General features: G+C 41.4%; 1 protein-coding gene across 5 annotated transcripts in view; it reads right to left on the minus strand.

The window, feature by feature from the left end:
- Nucleotides 1-714: 714 nt before the first annotated feature.
- Nucleotides 715-22,479, minus strand: part of GABRR3 (gamma-aminobutyric acid type A receptor subunit rho3) — a 32,066-nt gene continuing 10,301 nt past the window's right edge. For 4 of the 5 annotated variants that reach the window (XM_032680374.1, XM_032680372.1, XM_032680373.1 and 1 more), the window contains exons 3-10: nt 19,774-19,886; nt 12,388-12,455; nt 11,222-11,445; nt 8,743-8,825; nt 7,876-8,016; nt 5,030-5,182; nt 2,635-2,831; nt 715-1,657 (exon numbers count right to left, since the gene is read on the minus strand). In XM_032680374.1, coding sequence (XP_032536265.1) covers nt 1,367-1,657; nt 2,635-2,831; nt 5,030-5,182; nt 7,876-8,016; nt 8,743-8,825; nt 11,222-11,445; nt 12,388-12,455; nt 19,774-19,886 — 1,270 coding nt within the window. In that variant the 3' untranslated portion in view covers nt 715-1,366. Of the gene's footprint in view, nt 1,658-2,634; nt 2,832-5,029; nt 5,183-7,875; nt 8,017-8,742; nt 8,826-11,221; nt 11,446-12,387; nt 12,456-19,001; nt 19,161-19,773; nt 19,887-22,479 lie in introns of those variants that run through there. The other variant, XM_032680375.1, reaches the window with a different exon arrangement.

Below are 22,479 nucleotides of genomic sequence, written 5' to 3' on the forward strand. Positions count from 1 at the left end.
TGACATTTTTTTTGCCACCACAAGTGATCCTTTTGAACCGACTTTCCAAATAAAAACTCAGCTCATTAAATGACAGACAAACCCAGTGAATGTAAGTGGAAAACGCTTCTTATTTGGGAAAGTGGTAAAAGTAATCTTGATTCTTTTTTGGAGCTGTGAACACTTTCTATCTGTGTCCCTGAACATTCTTGATTCAAACTCCTTAGCCTGAACCTTAGGATATTTCCATGCAGGATTCATCTGAGACTGACAGGATTCCTGTGTACGTCTGTTTTGGCACAGCTGATTCCTTTTATTCCTGTGTGTCTCAGTGTTCCAGGTCCCTGGACCTGTGCTGAGGATCACTGCTGCAAACAGGCATGTGCAGCTTCTCCTCACCTTAATATTCAAGACAAAGGGAGAAGGAGGGGGGGCAAAACCCCAAACTCATGTGCAACATAAAGCAGAACCAGATTCTGCTGAAGATGTGGCTGGCTTGTTCTCCTGACCAAGTTTTCTAAAATCTCTGTCTCAAAGCCTGTGTTCATCACACAGGCAGTTCTGCAGAAAGCAGGTGATTACAGCAGGTCTGTGTGAGGCAGAGGTGTGTGGGTGTCACATGAAGGGCACAACTTGTGCCAGGGATGCTGCTCATCCACCCGGGAGGTGGCTGTAAGACATTTTGGAGAAAATTTGCTCCCTAGTCCCTGAGGCAGCACAGGAACAATGTCCCAAACCCAAAGGTCCCATGAGTAGTCATGGACAGCTGACAAGGGTGAGGGGGTTTTTCTTGAGGTGTTGACAATGTACAACCTACAAAGCCCCATCAGCCTTGCTTCTTGCTTTCTCCTGGTCCCTACTCCACTGCTTAACCATATTTTTTCCCCTGGTTACCATCTGAGGACAGAGGCTGCTGAGGTGCACACAGGTTGCCCAGGTTGCAGCAAGTGAAACAAGGATAGGAGATATCTGAAGGTGATTGGTGCCAATTCCTACAAAAATGGACCACAAGTGGAGAACAGAAAGGTTGATTGAAGAGGAATGGTTTAATGTAGATAGAAACAGGATAATACCTCAGGTGGGAGCTGCTGTCTGCTCAAGTGTGTGACAAGGGGCTCCCTTAGTGACCAAACTGCTTCTATGCTACTACAGCAGGAACTTATGCATGGGATTGCCCCAGTGAAGCACTGCACAGTCCAGCTGAAAAAGAACCAGACATGTGAAAGTTTTTCATTAGCAGCTTTGCTGCTAACCAAACCAGCCCAGGTTCGAGGCAGAAGCCTGTTTTGAAAACTTCTAACCCTTTCCTCTACTGCTGTTGCATTATTTTCAAAGTACGATTCTACTCTCACACGCAAAATAATGTCTCGCTTACAAGGATTTTTGCTCATATGTACAAACCCCAGTAAAGAAAGTTGAACACAATATATACACTGGGAAATATAATCCTGGAATACGTGTCAATGACGTGATTGTTCTGTAAAATAATCCTGCCCACGTTTCCCTTCAGAGATTTCTTCAAGCGAGTTGGTTCCTCACTGGAGATGTTGGTTTCGCTCGTCCGAGTCTCATTCTCCTCACAGGGGTCTGAGAAACCAGACAGGTCCATGTCATCCGTGTCATGAAAGCAGCCGTCAAAAGCCATGGCTTGCACTGCATCCATATACACTCCTGAGGCCTGGCAACAAAGAATAGTCAGTCTGTGTCTACAGGAGACATTTCAGTAAATTATAAACGAAGAGGAAGTAAAGAAAGCTCTCCCTTCATTGTTGTTCCCTCTTAGAGAGCGTATGGAGAAGAGGGTTACCCCACAGTATGGCAGTGTGTGGGCAGGAGGTGAGCAAAGAAGGGGGTGCACGTGATAAAATACTCCTGTCTGACTGATTACTGCCAGCTGCTGGCTGGCAATACGTGCCCCAGCTTCTGAAACAGAAGAGTCAAACTCTCTCCTGTAGGTCTGCACTGCTGGAGCTGTGGGAAATGACTTCAAACATTTCCATCAGATCATATGAGCAACACATGCACCCTTTCTGTGGTTTTCCCCTTGTGATATTCCAGCAAATGAGTTTACATGGGGGGATATTCTTGAAGCAAAGGTTTTAAGCGAGTGCTTCACAGAAAGCAGATGTTTAACTTGCGACCATTTCTGCTTCAGGCACACTCTTCTAAAAATGACCTTGTCTTGGGACGAAAAGGCATCATTAAACCCGCCTTTCCAATAGAAAATGGCAAAGCAGAAAAAGGAAAAACGGACTCTGCTTCACAGGAAACAGGAAGGAATATCACATGAGCGCATTCTGGGGTCTGTTTCAGAGACAGGCAAAACGCTTTTTTAATATTTGAGATTTGGAATTGAGATAGGTATTTGAGAACAGAAGGAAGGTTACCTTCCTCTGAGGGGGAAAAAAGGGAGAAAAAAATCAGGAGGTGAGTATTCCCTAACATCTGCTGAAAAAAAACGAAGGGAAAAAAAGCACAGAGCTTCTCAGGATCTCGGAGAGAATGATACGTTTCCTCCCTTCAACCAAGTCAAAAAAAGGTGAGATATGGAGTGACACAGAGATAGTTACTGTTCTGTTATCACAGTGGTGTATGGGGATTACTCTTTGGCTTCTATGGTGCTTTCTGAAGGCAACAAAACACAGAGGACTGTACCTTGCCCCTTTTTTTGAGTTGCTTTCTCTCTTCAATCGTGGTGAGATAGTTCACTGCTGCGTATTCAATGACGGACAGGAAGACAAAAAGGAAGCTGATCCACAAATACACATCCACAGCCTTTATGTAAGACACTTGAGGCATTGAGGCACTTACTCCTGTCATGATGGTTGACATTGTCAGCACTGTAGTTATACCTGCCAAAAAAAGAGTTATCCTAACGCTGACCAGCTGGTTCCGTGCAGCTCATCACCGTCCCTTGGACAGCTCGGCTTTGTGAGGGCGTACGACTGACACCGCCTTTAACTTCATCACACAGGCTCTGAGAAGTGGAGTGAACCATGAAGGACCCATCACAAGCAATACTGAAACCAGTAAATCATCCCTCTGCTCAGTGCATGCAGTCAGAGCTGCAGCACAGCAGGGAAACAAGGATGGTGATTGAGCAGCGTAAGGAGCACATTTCTTTGGCAGCTTTGGGCACCGCTGTGGAGAGGTGAAAGCAGGTGTTTGTGGGCTTCCCTCACTTCCCACAGCCAAGGTCGCCACTGCACACTTTCTTGTCCAGGAGAACCCCTAAACAATCACCAATTCCCTGCCCAATCCTTTCTCAAATTGTACCTTTTGAGAACATTTACCAGCTTGTATGTCTCGGTCGTAACTCCTTGGCTCTCTGAACACAATCAGCATAAAAATGCTACATCCATTGAAACTAGGAAAAAAATTCCTGTTTACTTCAGTGTGACCAGAATTTCACCCTCATCTTTTCGATCTCTCCTCTTACATCAGCTATTCCTCTCATTTTGGTTTGCTCCACCTCAGAAAAAAAAAAAAACACCACCTGACTCAGGCCCTGCTTTTAAAGAAACGAATGTGACAGTGGAAGCGAAGACATCTCAAGTGAGACAGCCCCGGCCTGTCAGCTGGGTCCCAGAGCAGCCCTTCTCCAGTTCTACACTAGTCTGAGTCCACTGGAACACACACAGAAGTTTTCCCTCTCCCTCTTTCCAAGTTCCTTAGGTTGAAAGGTGGAGTTTGAAATATATACCATATAAGAGGAAATCAATTTATTTAAAATACATATACTCTGGGCTTGGGAGCTAAGCTTTTTAAACTTTGTGGTTAACATTGCCTATAAATTATGTACACTTATGCTGATGAAGTGTGCCTTATTCATAGAACTCCTCATGAATAACCTTCTGCAGAAATCCATATATAAAGAACATGATCAGCAAAACCATCTTGTCAACATTAAAAATGGCCTACTGAGATTTAAAAAGTTCTTTTTAAAGGTGAAGTTAAATTTCTTATAAATAAAAGGAATTAGCAGATGCATTAATAAAAGTAGGGAGGAGGTACCATAATTTTCAGATTAACATGTTTTCAGATTTATATCCCCTGTATTAATAGCTTTACCATGCCAATAGAAAGGGATCTGAGGTACCTTCAGTCCCATTTTTTCTAGACTGAGAAAGCTATAGATAAAAATAGAGGGCTTTTTCACTTATCTAAGAAATATGACAACACACAACTAGCTTCTGGGACCAGCACCAGTGAGAAGAAAGTACATGAGCTTATTTACTAGTTATTAAACTAAGAGTTGCAGGACTCAGATATATTATGGTTACATTAGATATCTTAGCAAATTTCCATCAGATCTTCAGAGATGATTCTTTCAGAATTTTTGAAAAAATATAGTCATTCCAAGGCCATCAGAATTAAATTCCCAACAAAGGCAGTCTTGAAGTGGCATTCACTGAAAAAACCAATAAACTTCTAGAAAAAAAACAACACTGTAATTGGTCCTTTTCTCCTGAGCTGAGGTGTTCAGAACTAAAACTGCAAGAGCAGAAGGATGCCCAACTTATTCTTTGGCTTCCACAGAAGACTGTGCCTTGCACAGTTAAGACATCAAATATTTTTAAGGTGCCCAACAAAGGAAGGCTTTGCTACAATGGGCAACTGGTTCCAACCTGGCAGGAAGATAAGAAACGTTTCTAGATAAAAAGAAGAGCTGCAGAGCTTTTAGACAGATTATGCTATGCCTAATGAACCATGGATTTGGTTCTACCTGTTTGCTGGGAAGAGGGAAGATAAAAAACCCAGGCTTTGCAATTAAGTAAAATTCTACATCAGGAAGTCTGCAGAATCATCCCTTTTTGCTTCTGTGCTGTGTGAGCTGTTTTCTAATGTAACAAAGCCAGTCTGAACAAACATTCCATTTCCAAATGTAGAGGTTGACTAAAGGTAGCAACAACAGTGGCAGTAATAGTGTTGTTGAGGCAATTACCTGATATACTTGCTTATGTCCTGTGTAAATAAGAAGCTAAAGTAACTTCAGAGCCTCTCCCCCCTCCATTCCACACCTCCCAAAGAATATACATTAAAGATTCACCTAGTGATACCCTGGCAGGAACAGCTCTTCTGTCAATCCAAAATGAAACCCAAGACAGCATCACCATCAGCATGGCTGGGAAATAGGACTGCAGCACAAAAAAGAAAATGTGTCTCCGGAGGGCAAAGTTGATAAAAAGTCGATTGTACCAACCTATTGAAAAAAAGAGGAACAGAGTGGGGAGGAAGAGAAGAGAGTTGTGTTATTCGTGAGCTGTTTGCTGGCCCCCTCCCTCCAGCAGGAGTGATGTATCCACATCAGGAACAGTAAATGCCTAAGAAAACTTGTCACCACCTTAGTTTTACACAGTGCTTTGCAAACTGCCCTCTGTACCTCATCAAAACACTGCTGCCTTGGGAGTGAAGCATCACGACCCCGCACCTAAAATACTGTTATAACTGAGGTTAGGAAATGGGAAAGATTAAACCGACTTCAGGTGAAACTGCCAGGAGAACACACACAGGATATAATTTCCCAACGAAGCCAACACCCTGCCTCCTCCAAAAAGCATCCTGCCTTCTCTCAGGCTGCAAATACCCCGCAAGAAGCAGCCCCCTCGTTCCCCTCGATCGGAGCAACTTGCCATCGCAGTGCTGACTTTAGAGGAGAGAGTGCCATCTAGTGAATTTTGGGGCGTGCTCTGCCTGTGCAGCACAGCTTGTGTGCTGTACCTCCTGCCACGGCAGGGAAACCAATATAAAAGTGAGGTGAAAATAAGGCAAAAACTGGGTGGCTGCCTGTCCAGGACATCCATGAGCCCATGCTGGAGCACTCACACCATCACAACGAGTGAATTTATAGAAAAGAATATGTCGAAATTAACCCCAAATAATATTAAACACACTCTGTTGTGTTTTCAGTTGCGGAGAAAGTTTTTTGTTTGAAGAATCTCTAAAGTGGATTTAATTGTTGCTCCTTTGGAGCCAGGGAACTCCAAAAGCCTAAACACTACACTGAGATTCACAGGAAAGGGTGTGTGGAACCTGAAATGCAGAAAGCTGCTTTGTGAGCAGCATTTTTGTCCGTTTTTTTCATGAGATTTTAGGGGGAGATGACTCCCATTAGAATTGTGCTGATTGTTCTCCACTGTTATTTACTTGGAGGGTAAGTTTTCTTCCAACAAAAAGCAAAACAAAAGAGCAAGAGAAAGTGGAACCTCCTGAGCAAAACAAAACCTCAAAGCCAAAGAAAAGCTTAAGTCTACAAAGGACAGCATTCTAACAGATATGCTACTAAGCATTGTTCAGGTACTTCCCAGTGGTCCCTGCGACTTAAAGGTGAAAGGAAAGACATTTTTTATGTTGCTGAGTTGAGGTCATCATCAAAACATTTGCATGTGAGTGTTAAGCAGTTACACTTTGTGAAGTCAAAGCTGCTGCAAAGCCCTGGGCACAGGGGCACTGTGAGGGTGCACTGCTGAGCACGAGGCTGTATCTGCTTGCCTAAGTGTTTTGTGATGAGAATGGCAAGGCAGAGGGAAGCCAGCTGAGTTCCCAGAACCCAGCTGGAACACACAGTGACAGCAGTTTGGTGGAAAACATCCCAGTCTCCCTCTTGCAACAAAGACAAACGTGATGTCGCTCTCAGCAAGGCACAGTTATCGTGGTCAGGTGTCCCTCGCCTCTTCTCACAGGGCAGTGGCTCTGGAGAGCTGCAGCTCCGTTCTCAGCTCATACAGGAGCAAGAGATAAGGAGGAAGAACCTGATCAAGCTGTGAATTCCTCCTTGCTTAGGCTGCATCACAATTTAAACCGGAATTTCTGCACTCAGTGTCACCCACCGCCACCTCCGCTGGCTCTTTTTGAAATGCAAAAAGAAGCCAACCTGTAAATAAAATACAGTCAGTAAATCTATTTGCTGCTTTCCTGCATGGCTTAAAGGCTTTTTTTCCCCCCCAAAGTGTTATGCACTTCATTTTATTACATGGAATAATTTCTATTTTATGAATTTGTCTTGATATAAAGGGCAATATCCAAGCTGAAATGAATTGACTCAGACCAGGAAGGGCAGTTGCAAGCATGCTATTTTCTCTGGTTAAAAATATATGGTTAGACTACTTACATAGAGAAATATTTCAAAATTTATGATTGCATGTACAAGTACAAAGAAAACAAAACCCACCTTGCATAAAATCAAGACTACAATAAACTCCTAAAGCCTTGTGCAGTTTGCCAGAAGGTATAGTTCAAGATCTATAGGGAGAAATAAAAACCTGCCTTGGGCAGATTAACCTGGATTTAAACTATGTAGTACTGACATAAAGGGATTTTTTTTTCTGCAACTTTATGTATAAACACAGAACATAAAGCAAACCATGAATTAGACCTCAACAGGTAATAAATGGTCTCAAGTGGAAATCCTCCAGTTAGAGGACTTTTAATGACATTATGCAGCTCAAAAAATAAGGATATTTTAGCCAATAAAACACACTGGGATTCCTCTTGTTTGCTTTCTAGTATTTGACCCTTCCAGATTTGCATTTTCAAGTTTTTCTGCATAGCCAGGACACAGAGATTGCTGTAAATTCAATACTCCAGTGGCTTTCAGAGAAGTACCACGATTTTGCTAGAGCTCACAACAGCATGTGTGCATTTTTTTTCAGGTTCTTAATGTCAGATATTAAGTTACAAGTATTATTATGATCTCTTCTTCTGATAATAAAGTGCTATATTAGCAATGTAAAGAGAACCAAGGCCCCAGACTGACAGAGCAGTGTGATTTACAGACCTCATTTTAACTGATCTCTCAGCAGCAACAGTCATTTATTAGCACTGAATTTACATGTGAAAGACATTCTGCATGATTGTGTCTTGTGCTTGTCTCTCCTAAAGAGGGGCTTACTATACCAGTACTGCTGTAAAAAGCTAATCCACTGGAAGCACTGAATTCTTCTATGAAAAACTGGGAGAGGGAGATTTGCTCATCTGTGGTCAGGGACTTGTTTCCATGTTTCCAGTACAACATCAGATCATCTTCATTGTATGCATCTGTGAGAAAGCAGAAACTAAAGTTATAAAGTCACTGAAGTTATGAAGTTACTAAAGTAAGTCACCCTTTCTGCTGGAATAACGCTTCTGTTTCCCTTTCCTAGGGAGAGGAGACCACTCAATCCGGGAAAGCCCCAAAGAAACATTTATTTTTTTTTTACGTCAACTTGCCAGTTAGTTGGCATGAAAAAAATTTGCAAAGACCATATTCCAGCCTGTTCCAAGTGCAGGCCAGCCCTGTGCCCTGCCAGCAGCTTACCTGACAGATGGGAGACATGGGGTGTGCTCAGGGTCACAGGGCACACGGGATCAGAGCTCTGGAACTGTCACTGAGCAGATCTGTTCCCTTTTCCAAGGCTAAACAACAAACCAGTTTTACTTATAATCCAAATAAGAATGAATTTTGACATGTGAAAAGGCACATTGACATCATATTTTACTTTCAGCTTGCACTTTTTTTCTCATGGAAAAAAAGCCCAAACGTGGGGGCTTTTGACAGATTTTTAGATTTAGGCCTTGGAATATTAACCCAGGGGAAGCAAAGCAGGGTGCATCATAGTTTTTCTATCTTTCCAAAGCTCACTGATTTCTGGAAAGATCTCAAGCTGTTTACAGTTTAGCATGTACATGTTGAAGGGTTCAGGTCACACATCAGAATAAGTGAAAGGGGTGTTATGAGTGCTGGGAAGAATGCACACGTGAAGAACAATTATGAATTAAACTTACAGCTTTCCAGTTCTAAAGAACAGTTCTGAGTGTCCAGAGGAAACCTACTGAAATCCATGAAACACATAGCAGAAACTGTTATTCTGCAGAAAGGAACAGAAAAACAGAAATAAAATGGAAAATTCCACGTTTTCTTAGAGCTGTGCAGACATCTTAGTGAGATCCCCAGCCAATCTGCTTCTTAGAATCCTAATGATTGAGTTTTTCTGCCCTTTCAGCTGCTCCTGAAATTGCTTCAAGGTGGTGAGATAAAGTTAAATCAGTGAGAGATCACCTTTTTTTTTTTTTAAAACAGAAATAGCCTTTATTATTAAATAAAGTACCTTAGATTTTTAAACCCTTTACTGGCCTGATCCTTCATTAGCCTTTCACATGTTTTGATTTGAAGGGTTACACTTATGAAGATTAACAAAGGGACTTCACATTTCTTGACTTGATTTCTCATAGATTGAAGTAGATAACATTACAGGTTAGAGCAGATATTACTGCAAGTGCTATTTTCCCAGCTAGAATGGTTATAATATGTAATTGCACAGAAAGATTAGCTGCAATGTCTGGAAGCCTACTCTCTTCTTCAACATCATGGAAATGAAATGTTTTATGCCCTAAAAAGCTTAAGGAAATCTAGGTAAAGACTATTTTGCATTCCACCCGGTTTTTTTCACAAATGTTCTGAGGATAAACAACCCCTTGGCATTTTAACCAATAAACAACAAAAAAAACCCCCAAACCTGCTAGAGGCAGCAATTTAAATATGGTACCTATCACTAAATTTCTATTTCTTGTCACAGCTTGCATGTCACTTGATGTTTTAGTTCAACTTTTCAGTTTTCCCCAGACATAATCCTACAAGAATTTAAGTGAGGGTTATACTGATTATGTAAGTGATATCTGAAAACTTGTGGTCAGCGATCACTCTGTAGCTGAATTTTTACAAGTGTAAGATCTTGCTGGCTTGAAATAAGATTGTAAGAGTGGTACATGGATATGACTATATGACTATGGATGTTGTTTCCTTCTTTTAGCCACTGACCAAGGTATCAGGGGAACAACAGGAAAAGAAAGACTATTTTAGCGACAAATCTGGATTTTTGTTTCACTTTGCTTCACTAAAATCCTGGATGCTGGGCACTGAAGAAAAACTGTGGAATAAGCAGATTTATTGCACATAAGTATTTGGAATATAATCTGCTCATTGCATGTAAAACTGGCAATACAAAAAGGGTGTCCTAGTGAACATCTGATTCTTTAGGAACACACACACATTAACACCACTCCATTTCTGCCCTTCCCATCACATGCTCCCTGTGGTTTGTGCACAGTTTCTTGTGCACATTAATCTTGATGACACTTCACCTCTCCAGCCAGCTGCCAGGAAGTGTTTGCCCATCTTATGCCCCTTTGCCTCTCTTCCTTCCCCCAGCTGAATGTGTCACACCCCCCACATGGAGAATCCCTGATTAAAGCCTTACTGCAGTAGTGTAGTTCCTCTGGTCACTCCCCCTCTCTCAAGAATCATGGAAATTAATAAACAGAACAATAAAAGCATACTTCACCTCATTGTTTCTTACTGGTCAGTGTGATTCTTGAACATGCACTACTTTAAAGTGGTGCACTGCTGTTTGGGAGGGTCCTGCATGCCCTCATGAAAGAGTAGATAAATTCATTAATTGCTGGAACAACTATTACACAGCCAAAAATCTCAGGGGCTTCCATAAATCTTCAGACTACCCAGATTAGATGAAATATCACCTCTGTGTACAGGGCTAATTAGTAACCAACTGGAGAACTGTGATTTCCACAATGCATGGCCCTCAGAGTCCTTACCCTTGGGGGAAAATCCCTCCTCCATTAAAACTATTCCTGCCACATCTTCCAAATCTGCTTCATAAAGCAAAGCAGTAACATGCAGATGGAAGAGAGACACATTTAGTGACCTTGTTATTCCAGTTCTGGAACTGCTGTTTCACTTTGCAGTTCCTTGTAGTCCCACAACATGCCTGCTTAACACTGCTGGTATCAGCACCAGTAATCTGCTTTCTGTGCCTGTCTAGAGCCCTGAGGAATATCAATGGTTTATGGGTATCCCGGGAAGAAAATAGCTGAGATAGTTTTAAAATACTCAGCTAAAAAGGAAAAAAACTGCTTTTTTTCCTTTGCTAATAATATAAATAATAATATACAATAATAAATAGTAATATAAATATTAAATACTCAGCAGTAAATCTACTGCAATCTTGCTAGTACCACTGGCAATGAATTAACACCTGATAAACTGCCACTATCCTGCGACAGGAAAAAATATGGGAAGGAGAGAAAAACATGTTATCAAGCCTAAATTTACTTTCCCACTGCTACACTGGTCACCAGCTCCCCATTAATGCCCACTGGATTAATGCCAGTCCAGTAGGAGAACCTTCACTGCAAGTATTTCCAGTAATTTCTCACTGCCCCCAGCTGCAGTGACGTATTTTCTTACCTCAGGCTGAAGAGAACGTTGCCATCAGGGTACACTCTGAGCATGATGTTTTCCACAGTTGTATCGTGGATGAAAGATCTTTTGGAGTGCACAAAAAACACATCAGGTACCCAGATCTTCTTGATCAGTCGCCCGTCGAAGGTCATGCTCTTGTTTTTGTTACTGCGAAACGAAAGCCTCTCGTCCTTCCAGTAATGTCTGAGGTACAAAGTCATTGTGAAGTCCTTTGTTTCATGAAAAATAAAAGAAGACAATGCTTGTTTTAGTTGCATGCAGTAGAAGGCAGAACAAATTCATCGACTCATGCAAAGGATCAGTTTCTTCTCTGGATGTTATCTGAAGGATCCTCAATGAGGGGAACCAAACACCACTCAATGAGTTAAAATACAGGCTGGAACTATCACTGAGATACTGGTTGTTTGCCTTGGCACTGGTGGCTGAGTCTGAGGTTCATACTTCATTTATATTTAGATCATAATCCAGTGGTCTTCTGAACTGGGCCAGCAGTGAAGTGATAAAGAAGCTCTGAAACCAGCCAAAGACCAACGGAAAAAGGTTTCCCCTGGAAATCTTCACAAACTTCTCTGAGAATGGGCTGTGGTTCCTTTACAAAGGGGTTGGTTTGAGTTCTTCATGAGCACGAGGCCAATTTTTAAAATCCATAAATCTGTACATCTTGTGCCAATATGGTACAGTGGGTTTAGATCAGAACATTTATGAATTAAGTGCATCACAAAGAAACAATATGAAGAATCTCACAAGAGTAAGCAATTAGATTTTACAATAAATCTTTTTTAATATAAAAGATTGTTGCAAATATTTTATCATCCTATTTAGAGCAACACCACGACTGCAAATATACATGTGGAAAGAGATGAAGAGGATGCTGCAAACTCAGTCTGAGCTTCTGCACAGCCTGGCTGCTCTGTGTTCACCTCTATCACTTTTGGCATCATTCACCTCACTGTAACAAGTGCTTCTCATAAGAATACTGGGAAGATATTTAGGTCTTCCCCTGTAGTATGGTCTGCATGCTTCAAGGCAAGGTTGTACTCTTTAAGGGTCTGCCTTCTTTAACTCTATTATTCTATATCATCCATCAGGATGTTTCTGAGACCTCGAATTTTGACTGAAATCCTTCATTCTGATTCTACTCATCCACTTACCATGTCAACTTCAGATATGCTGTCAATGCTTTCTACCTGCACATCAATGCCCACAGGTATAGGTGACCCTGCAGTGCAACAGAACAAGTGGTGAGGAGCATAAATCCACATTTTGAAAGGGAAGACTGTGCATTAGCAACATGCAGAGAGTTCCCCATCCCAGCATTCACTACAGTCCTTCCAGCTTAGTACACTGAATGAGGAAGTCCACAGCAACGAAATAAAACCTGATGCCAAACAGCTGTAAAATAAGTACAAAATCTTCAGTGATCTGTTTGCAGCCAGACTGGTTGTTACTGGCATTGCAGCTTGGACAGCAATGAACAGCATCCTTGTGATGCCAAAGGGAAGGAACTCCTTGGAGTGCTATTTAGAACAGGGAAAAGCTGAATAAACCTATGAAATACCTCAAAGATTGCAAAGCTTTCATGACCAGTTCCAATGCTTATTGCCACACTTGTAACTTTATTTTACATACCACCCCACTATTTCATGCCACCGAAAAAGGCTGCGAGCCTTTAACAAAGCGGGATCTGAATGAACAAATTACAAACACGTGTTTGCATTTTTAGAATGAAGTGACTACAAATCACTTAAAAATTGCAGCCAAGTGGGAAACTATTCCCACTCTTGTCAGTGTACACTATCAAGAATGATGGATCTAGTTCTCCACGGGTTATGTACCTCTGCAATTTTCAGCAAGCACATCATTCCACTAATGGACTGGTCACTTCCCTACAGAGGAGGGAGAGAGGAATATTGTATGTGTGTGTATACACCATACACCCCACCCCCAGGGATATTCTGCATTTGGCATGAAAATCAGTAGGAATTCTTGTACGTGGGATTCCAATTACACTTGTAAAAACCAGTCAGTTAAAATATTTTTAAAGCACACATTTCAAATAACCTAGTAAAGACACGGCTAGAAGGAAGTCTGAACAGCAGCAGATAGAAACAGCTTTTCTAATTTGTCTTTCTCTTTTTCTTGTCTTTTCCTTTTAGCAGTGCCAAGTCAAAACAGTCCAGAAACATCGCTCCCGTGATATCCAGCCACGATACTGTGTCTCTTTTGGGAATTATCCTTAAAATAGCAGCCTTTGAGGATTACACAGCTGCCTCCAGTTCTTACCAGTGGGGATCTTGAACTATTTTAGAGGCATAATCCCTCGATTTGACTTGTATTTTTTAATGGAGAGTTTGACCCTGCACAGAACAGATGAAGATGCCCTGTGCATGGGAAAGCAAGATAAGATGTGTTTAGAGTTAGCAGGGCACAGCAGAACATATTTAGGCACTGACAAGAGCTGTGCTGGCTGGCTTGGAAATCCTTTGAGGAGAATGCATCCCTCAGTGGCCAAAGCCCAAAACAAGGCTCGGGACTCCAGAGTGCAAAGTTCAACTGGTTTATTAGTAAAACACAAACCAGCACTTCAGAAAATGCTGCTTCTTTGGGAGAATTTGGATTTATACCTGATGTGAACATCGTTCACAAATGGCATTTGCACATCATTTAAATGCAAAGAGTTTCTGTTGAACTGTGTGGGGGGAACAGGAGGAGAGTGGAGCAACTCCCAACATAAAAAAAAGTTTTACCATTTTCTAAGCCAAGGCCAAACCTAAAGCAAACCAAGTTAAATGTCTACCATCAACATTCCTCAAACAAGACAAGGAGCTACCCACAAATCATATCCCAGAATAGGACAACAAATTTTCTAAGTCCTCTGCCATGTGCAGTGAGGAAAAGGCTTTCCTTAGTGACAGCTGCTCAAAGTGTGATGATGGCAGTCCTAATATCTCTTGGAATTTCAAAAATTACAGACAGTTTCTTATCAAAGAAGCATTTTTCCAGTGTGGGCACAGTTTCATTCGGTAATTCACCTCCTCTGGGTAGATATAAACTGATCACAGAAGCAGAAATCAGTGGCAGCTTATGATGATGATGGTTGCATGCACACAAACCAAAGTGCCACTTACACATGAACACACACAGGGACATGTGATTCTCTGAAAGGAAGCTTGCACTGCATTGGCAGCTCTTATAAAACCAGCTCAGTGGGGACAACGAACAGCATAAAAGAGATCAAAACCTGTGGCCAGGAGAAACACAGTAAACTATTCCAAAGTGAACGAAACAAAAAGGGAACAGTTACAATTAAATTTATTCCCGATTAGTGGAAATGCTAGAACTGTCAAACAGACTCCTCAATAAGAGATTCCTCTTCTCTGTCTGGAGAAAGGCCAAAGACTGTACCCATGATGCTTAAGGAGAAAACACTGTTCAGTCCTGGATTCACCCCAGACAGTTATTAAACCACATCCCCCACCCCAGCCCTGACCTGTTATTGACAGATCACAGCAGCTGCAAATATTTCCTTCCTATTCTGACTCTATTTTGGCAATAAGTGTAAGGAGATAATAAAGACATTCATCACTGCACATATACACAGCCCTGATCTCTTCAGTGTGCTCTTCAGTTTTCTCATCTGGAGCACTTTTCATACTGTTGTCACTAACACACACCCAACACTCCCCCCAAGATACCTGCTGGCCTTACTTCTGCCTTTCTGTGACCAAAAACCAAGTCCACTAGAAGCAGTAATACTTAGCTATCGGGAACAAGTTGCTGAGAACTGTATTTTCTTCCTCCTTGGATTTGTTTTACCGCAAGAGGATGTTTTTAAAAAACATCATTTCAATAAGCACTGGAAAGATTCCTAAACCAGCCCCTGTGTCTGCACCACATCTTTCTCCCTGCTATACTGAGAATTTCAGTCTCTGGCTGACCAGCAGACAACAGCAGCAAAGTCACTTTTAAAAAAAGTAACCAGAGCAAAGCTGTGGGTTTTATTTCCCAGTTTGACAAAACTGGGGAGGGCAGAGAGGATTTTGTTATTAAATTGAGCAGCTTCAGTTGCTTCTGGAGAGTCACTAGAAATCATTATTTTAGAGGGATTAGTGATTTCACAATGGAGGCTCCGCAGATTTTCAAGATAATTACTCCTCAGCAAAAAAAAAAAAAAACCAAAAACAAACAGCATTGTTTTCAGATGGGTTTATCTTCACACAAGCCATTGCCAGTCTTTCATTTTAAAGGTTTAAACATTGCAAAAGAATTCCTTGATGAGCATGGAATCTTTTTAACAGACAGTCCGTCAGGCCAAATTCCATAAAACCCTTTTTAGAAGGGCTATTATGTAAAAAGGATACCCTTTTAGCATTTTTAGGATCAATTTCTACAGTAATAATGACTGGAATTCTATGATATTTTTGTAATAGTCAGACCTTCGAGCACACAGCAAGTTCCATAAAATAAATGCTGAATTTAGAAAAACCAGCCACTGTATCCCAGTTGGATTTGTAACAGTGTATGTGGGGGGAAAAAAAGCAAAGCCTACAGAAAGTTCCCAGTAGGAGACAGAGACCAGGAGAGGATTAAGGCCTATGGGATTAATTTCTTCTAAAAAGGTTTGTGGACCTGTAGAGGAAGAAAACTGGATAGAAATGTAAACAAGCCCCAGAGAAGTGAACATATGTGGATGTGTTTACTTTCCCCTGGCAAGGATAGAAACAGGAGAATTACTGGCAATGATATTTTCTTCTTGGTACTGTTCTGTTTCTTTTTTATTTATGTGAGAAATGAAGGTGGACTGGTATTAGCAGCAGCCAACTCTTGGGATGGAAGAACTAGCAATGTTCTGGATTTTTTTCTCAATGTAAAAGAGAAAAAAAAATCCCCAGTAGATGACTATCAGAGGTCTTGCAAATAACCAAAATATTTCCTTCCTGTCCTGGACCCCAGCTATTCCTTCCAGTAACAGATGATAAAAAGCCATTCCACTTTCATCAGTGTGAGTCTTCACCGCGGTGAGAAGATATTTCTCATCTTTCAGGGAGAGCTGTGGTGCAAAAAATAAAACAACTGGGTGGAAAAGAGATATTAGAAAATTCAAATTATACTTATTTTCACATCGGGATGCAATTGGGCTCTTGACCAGCGAAATGCTGCTGAATTCTTTTCCATCATTTCTGATGTTATTATCCTCTACACTGGTTGAGAAAGCAGGGATAAGAAATTTTAAAACTTTAACTAACACGCCATTAGTACAGGAAATTACAGGTCCTTAAGCCACAATGTAAAAGAAAAATAAAGTTGCCATACTTATATAAATATATATACATAAACACTCAGTGAGAACTTCCATGTACACAGTGATTATGAGCATGGGGTTCCACGAATTTTAAAATGCAAAACAGTTCAGAGAGTGAGTGGAAGGATTTCACTGTCGGGAAAACCAATGTATAGAGGAATAAAAGCATGACCTCCTCTATATGCTGGCCTGTGACCTTTTTTTAATGGCAATATTAATTTTCAGTAAGTGGAGACAGAACTCGGGAAACCAAGAGCTCACACCACTTACCAGTACTTTGAAATATGATAGTTCAGAAAATAAAAGGATGTAGATAAATAGGTGTATGGTAGAAAAGAAAGTATTTCTAAGGTTCGCTTTACTGTTTGCATCAGCAGGGGATCCATCTACTGAAGGCTTCCAAACAATGCCAGACCACGACATTACACAGAAGGCAACAATCAAACAACAACAAAAAATTCAGGAAAGGAAAAAAAACCACCAACACCACACCCCTTCCACCAACAACCGAACAGCCTGGTTTAGGGAGGATGTTAAGTAAGATAAACTCACATAAATGACAGAAGAGATGTGTCCATTTGGTCAAGAAAAAAAGATCTCTTACCTCCACAGAGCAACTTTCATGACAAAGCAACCAGTCATGTGAGCAAAGTCACAATTATTCCTAGTAACACTGCAGCCAGTAGCACCAGTATCCAGCAGTTCCACATTCATTTCCCCCAGGTTTTTCCCTGTGCATGTTTGCTCAGTTTACAAATCACTGTGCTCTGTTTTTCATTTGTAACTAAATTATAGGTACTAAAAACTCTAGGTCCTTTAATCTGCCTCATTTACATTGCATGTGTGGGGCTAAATGAAATCAAACTTAGATTTAAGAGTTCTCTGCACTGAGGAATCTCCAGCAGGTTCAAAACAGCACGAATTTTCCAGCTGCTTTTTTTTTCCTAAACTGGTGCAAAGGATGATCGACCTACTGAGGGAAAGGGGCACAATGGAGTCAGATTAACAAAATCTGTCATTCCAACTCCCTGACATACCCAGAAAATCCCAACAGGGTATAGGAGAGGGGGGAAAAATTGTCCCTTTTCTAAAAGTGAAGAATAAATTCTTGTTTCTCATCCAGCTTTTTTGACCTGCTTTCTTTTCCTCTGTTTCAAATTGATTCATGGTGCTGAGCTGAATAAATCATGCAACGTGGCGTGTGACAGATACAAGCCCTTCATGAATCACAGTGCTGAGATGCTTCATTAGATTCGATGAAAACAAACCCAAACTTTCACCTGCTTTAAATACATAAAGCCACAGTAAGTCCTTGGGCAGTTCAAGGCTATGTTATAACTGCTGTGGCAATGACATCTCTGATTTCAGCTTCTCCTCTAGGTGAGCTTCCTTCTGCTGCACACTAAATCACCAGCATTCTTCTGAGAAACCCATACCCTGTCTCTGCTGTCACAAAATAATTCTGAGTATGTTATTCAGATTCATGTTTCAGTTCTGATATTTGTCCACTGATGAGAGCACACTTGTGCAATAACTCTCTGCCTCTGCCTCTTGAAAACCAAACCATTCTTTACTACTGCAACATCACTGGAACCAATGGTAAAACAGGAACAGTGGAGTATGAATTTGGGATTGGTGTTCATTTCACTTTTCTCACTCTGTGCTGTAAAAATGCTAACGGATCTGTTTCAGTCTAAGAGAGATTCAGGCATAAGTATTCCACTTTTTAAGAGAGTTCTGAAAATTTGGAAGTGTGTGAACTGTTGGACGTGACTGAAAAAAAGTGCCTCCCATGCCACTATGGCATGTGGGTGACAGAGGAGAAGAGCAAAGCTGATGTGCTCTCCTGCTGGAAGCTATTTCTGAGAGACAGGAGTGCAGCTGAAATCACACCCACGGCAATGTGATTAGTGGGAGGCCCGTGCAGTGAAGTCAGTGGAAAAACTGCAGCTGGCTGCAAGAGGAATTGAATGGGCTCAAGGACCAGTCATCTGAAAATGGAAGGGCAAGGGGGAAAAGCCCGGTGCAGATTTTCTGGGTGTAAAAAAATCCTCGCTGCCCGTGGAAAATTACGACTGCCAGATCACAGGGTACATTCTCAAAGCTGCTTTTATGTATGTACATCATAAGTATTGCTTTCTGGGATGATCCAGCAATGAAGGAAATCCCAGACCTCTGCCTGCTTTGATGGAAATGCTACTTCCTTTCTGAGATGACACTTCCAAAAACTTAAATTCCTTGTGTGGCAAAGCAGGTGGCAACAAGAAGAGGTCCAGACTAACTCTTGAGACTAGACAGGTATCAGGCATGAGGTAATTTGAACTTCTGTTGCCAAGAAACAGACTGTATCTCAACTATCCTTCAAAATCAGGCAAGATTTCTGATCTCTGCCAAGACATAATTTCTGTGGTAACAAGAAACCCTCTCACATTGTGCCAGTGTATCCAGAGAGGCTCTTCTTACCCCACATCTCCTGGAATGCTTGTCAGGCCCCAGATCCCAGCAGCTGGAGTTAAGAGGAACAGTTCCACAGGCTTCAGCCAGCCTTCCAGATTTATGTTTGTCTACACAACTGATTATTGGTCCTCATACTTTATTTTGGCTTCATAATCCAGAGCAGTTCTGTCTATTTTCATGAATCATGAAAACAGAAGTGGTGACGCAAAGGCTCAGACAAAGCTTATTATGGGGCAGCCTTCTCATTTCCCCTTTCATGAAGGAGAGTCAAAACTGAATCTAAACTGTGAACATCCCATTAAATACTCCCTTTATCCAGATGCAATTTAGTTAAATGAAGAAATAATCATCATAGTGCCCAACAACACAGAAACAGCATGGTGATACACTGAAGGCCTGTGGGTAGTTTTTTAATTCTGCACAGAGCAAGCAGATTTAGGAACTGGTGGTTCATTTCAATCTCCCAAAACAAATCTGGTGACTAAGTAATTTGCTAATTGCTACTAGACAATGCAGTTTACAGGGATACCTTAATCCCTGTTCTCAAAGAATCCTACTCTAATAATATTTTATTTTAATTACTTCTGGAAAGGAGACAATATGACAAGGACAAACTTCTCCTACTGATATGCTAAACACACAAAAGTTCCTCTTGCCTAAAAGTATTTCTAGATTTCTTCTTTATTTATGTCCTGAAGTACAAAAGAGGTGCTCTGCCATTAAGTCTGTCATTCCAGAGAGAGGATAAAGTATCAACCAGCACAGTTGTGCTGCTTACCTCCAAATCCAGGTCTCAGTGCAAAGTCATGGTCCTCTATGTGAAGCAGCTGCTCAGATTTAAGTGGCCGTACTTTAGTGCTGTCAAGTTTCCTCATTTTAATTTCTCGTTTGCTAAGTTTTAAAAAAAGAAAAAATGGTAAGAAATTTTTTTTTTTTTTTTTTTTTTTTTTGCTGCCTGACATTCAAGATTGCTGGTTAAATGAAGTAGGGACCCAAAAACACCAGCTAAATCTGGTATGATAAGGGTAACAACTGTGCCAATAAAGTTGGAGAAAGATATATTGGGAAACGTTGGAAAATGAGGTATGAGGGTGCCCAGGTCCATGAAGAACACCAATTATTTATAAGAAGCCCCAGGAAAAACATCATGATCTCCTTCTGTTCCCCTCAGAGATTGTATTTATCATTATACAAGAGAATAGAGCTGTTTGAGAAAAAGTTATTACTCACATAAACACTTGCAACTCCAACTTGGAAATAACACCACGTACCCACAGCTTAACCACTTCATACATTATCCATATTACAGAGACAATTATTGCTTTTATTATAAATGTGGGGTTTTTCCTAGGAGCTCAGATGGGTCAATAATTTTTAAGAAGGACTGAGAAATGAGGATCCTGGATCTAGGGACTTGCAGGGGTAAATGGCTTTAAATGGAAAGAGAGTAGGTTTAGATTAGGTATGAGGAAGAAATTCTTGGCTGAGAGGGTGGTGAGGCCCTGGAACAGACTGCCCAGAAAAGCTACAGATGCCCCATCCCTGGAAGTGTTCAAGGCCAGACTGGATGGGTTTTTGAGAAACCTGGTCTCATGGGAGGTGTCCCTGCACAAGACAGGGGGGATTGGAACTGTATCATCCTGGGAGTCAGTGTTCTATAGTACACATTAGGATCACCTTTCTCATGGTGACAATAGTGAAACATGGGAACCTATTGCCTGGGCAGGTTTTGAGACTCCTTTCACTCAGGCTGTTTAAGAATAGGTCAGACATTTCTTTGTACACATGACTTAATACAGTTGCTTTGCCACAGGCAAGGGGCTCTCCCTAGGCACAACTTCTTTCGTGCTTTCTGTGATTCTCTGGGACTTTGCTGCCAGCTACTCCAATTATTACTTTAGACTGACTGATAGATATTTGTTCTGAAGATTTGGCCCTGTAGTCAAACACTGCTTAAGGCAAAGTATGGAACACCTCAGGATAAGGTGTGGGCCTGTATTTACTTATTTTTCTCCCTTCCCCCCTTTTTTTCCTGACAATGAAGCCCAACAAATTAATTTTAAATTACAAGAACGCTGAGGGGGCCGTGGGGCTACTCAGGACCACTGGGCTTGAACAAATTAATTGACCTTAGCACCCTTGAAGGTCTGTGTCAATGTTGGCTGAATCAAATTATCAGGGCAATCAGAAGGCCCATCAGGCATTTCAAACACGGCCTTTAGTCCTCCAAGCAGGAAAATCACGTGGATGCTAAAACGAGACCCCGTCCTTCAGAGAATTAAAACCACCACAGAGCAAGGCTGTGCTAGAGCAGGATGGGCAGCAGGACTGAACACCTGCAGTGCTCTGCAACAGGGAAATTCTGCTGCCTGGGAACCAGCACAGGAGGAGATGATGAATTATGCTCAGAATGCCGTGGCACAGCTCATACACTTTGGAAGCAGCGGGTTATTTGTCAGCGGATGCGCCAAGAAAAAAAGGGCTGTTTGATGCTCCGATGATTTCACTGGAAACAGCAGCCTGGAACTGTGATTCATCTGTCACAGCTTCTTACTAGAAGTGTGTGACTGAGACAGGCTTTCCCTGGCCATGAGAGGCAAAACATAAGCCACCAGGCAAGGAATGTTCTACTTAATAAGCCACAGGACTTTGATATTCCTTCTATTTTCCCAGATGAGGACAAAATAAACAGAAATGCTGTCTCTATGAAAAGCATCTTTTGTGCCCACTTACTGGAACAGCTGATGTTTTATATATACAAATGGTGGAATTCTATAATAATTTCTTGCTGCTATCAAAAGTGGTTCTTCAAGCCAGGCAACATCTTGCAGGTGTCAGAAGAGCACTATTAGCATTATTACAAACATGCTACATCTTCTCTTCAATACCTTCCTATAAACCTTTACAGTAAAGGAAAATTGGCTTACATGCAGAGATATATGCTTATGGTACTTGGGATGAATTTCATGGACACTGGTAACCTTCCACCTGTAAAGGTATGGAAGGTATGGGAAAATGCCATTAAAATTTCTAAGATAATTAAAAAATAATACACTTCTGCTTCACATTTTTTCTCCTGTTGACTGCTTCCCCAGCCCAGGGCTAAGAAGTGTTCTCCAGCAGATACTCCTTTAACATCAGCATCTGGGCTCCAGATGTTGCTCCTTGGCAAAGAGTTACAGTATTAAACTGTCCTCACTGCAGCATTACAGTTATTTAACTGATGATTAAAAGGGAGTCTCATGTATGTGTTTGTTTACTCCAAATAAATCTTGGACCAGGAGCTAACTACTGATCAGCACCACAGCACTGTGAAATCAGCAGCACATGTTTTCATGCTCCTTCCCATGGTACCAATTCCATCAAAAAGCAGAAGAGGTGTCTGGGAGGAAAAGCCCACAGAGAATCACAGAATCATTCAGGTTGGAAAAGACCTCTAAGATCATCGAGTCCAACCATTAACCCAGCCCTGCCAAGCCCATCC

This window comes from Chiroxiphia lanceolata, chromosome 2, assembly GCF_009829145.1.
Source record: "Chiroxiphia lanceolata isolate bChiLan1 chromosome 2, bChiLan1.pri, whole genome shotgun sequence".
Classification (NCBI taxonomy): Eukaryota; Metazoa; Chordata; class Aves; order Passeriformes; family Pipridae; genus Chiroxiphia; species Chiroxiphia lanceolata.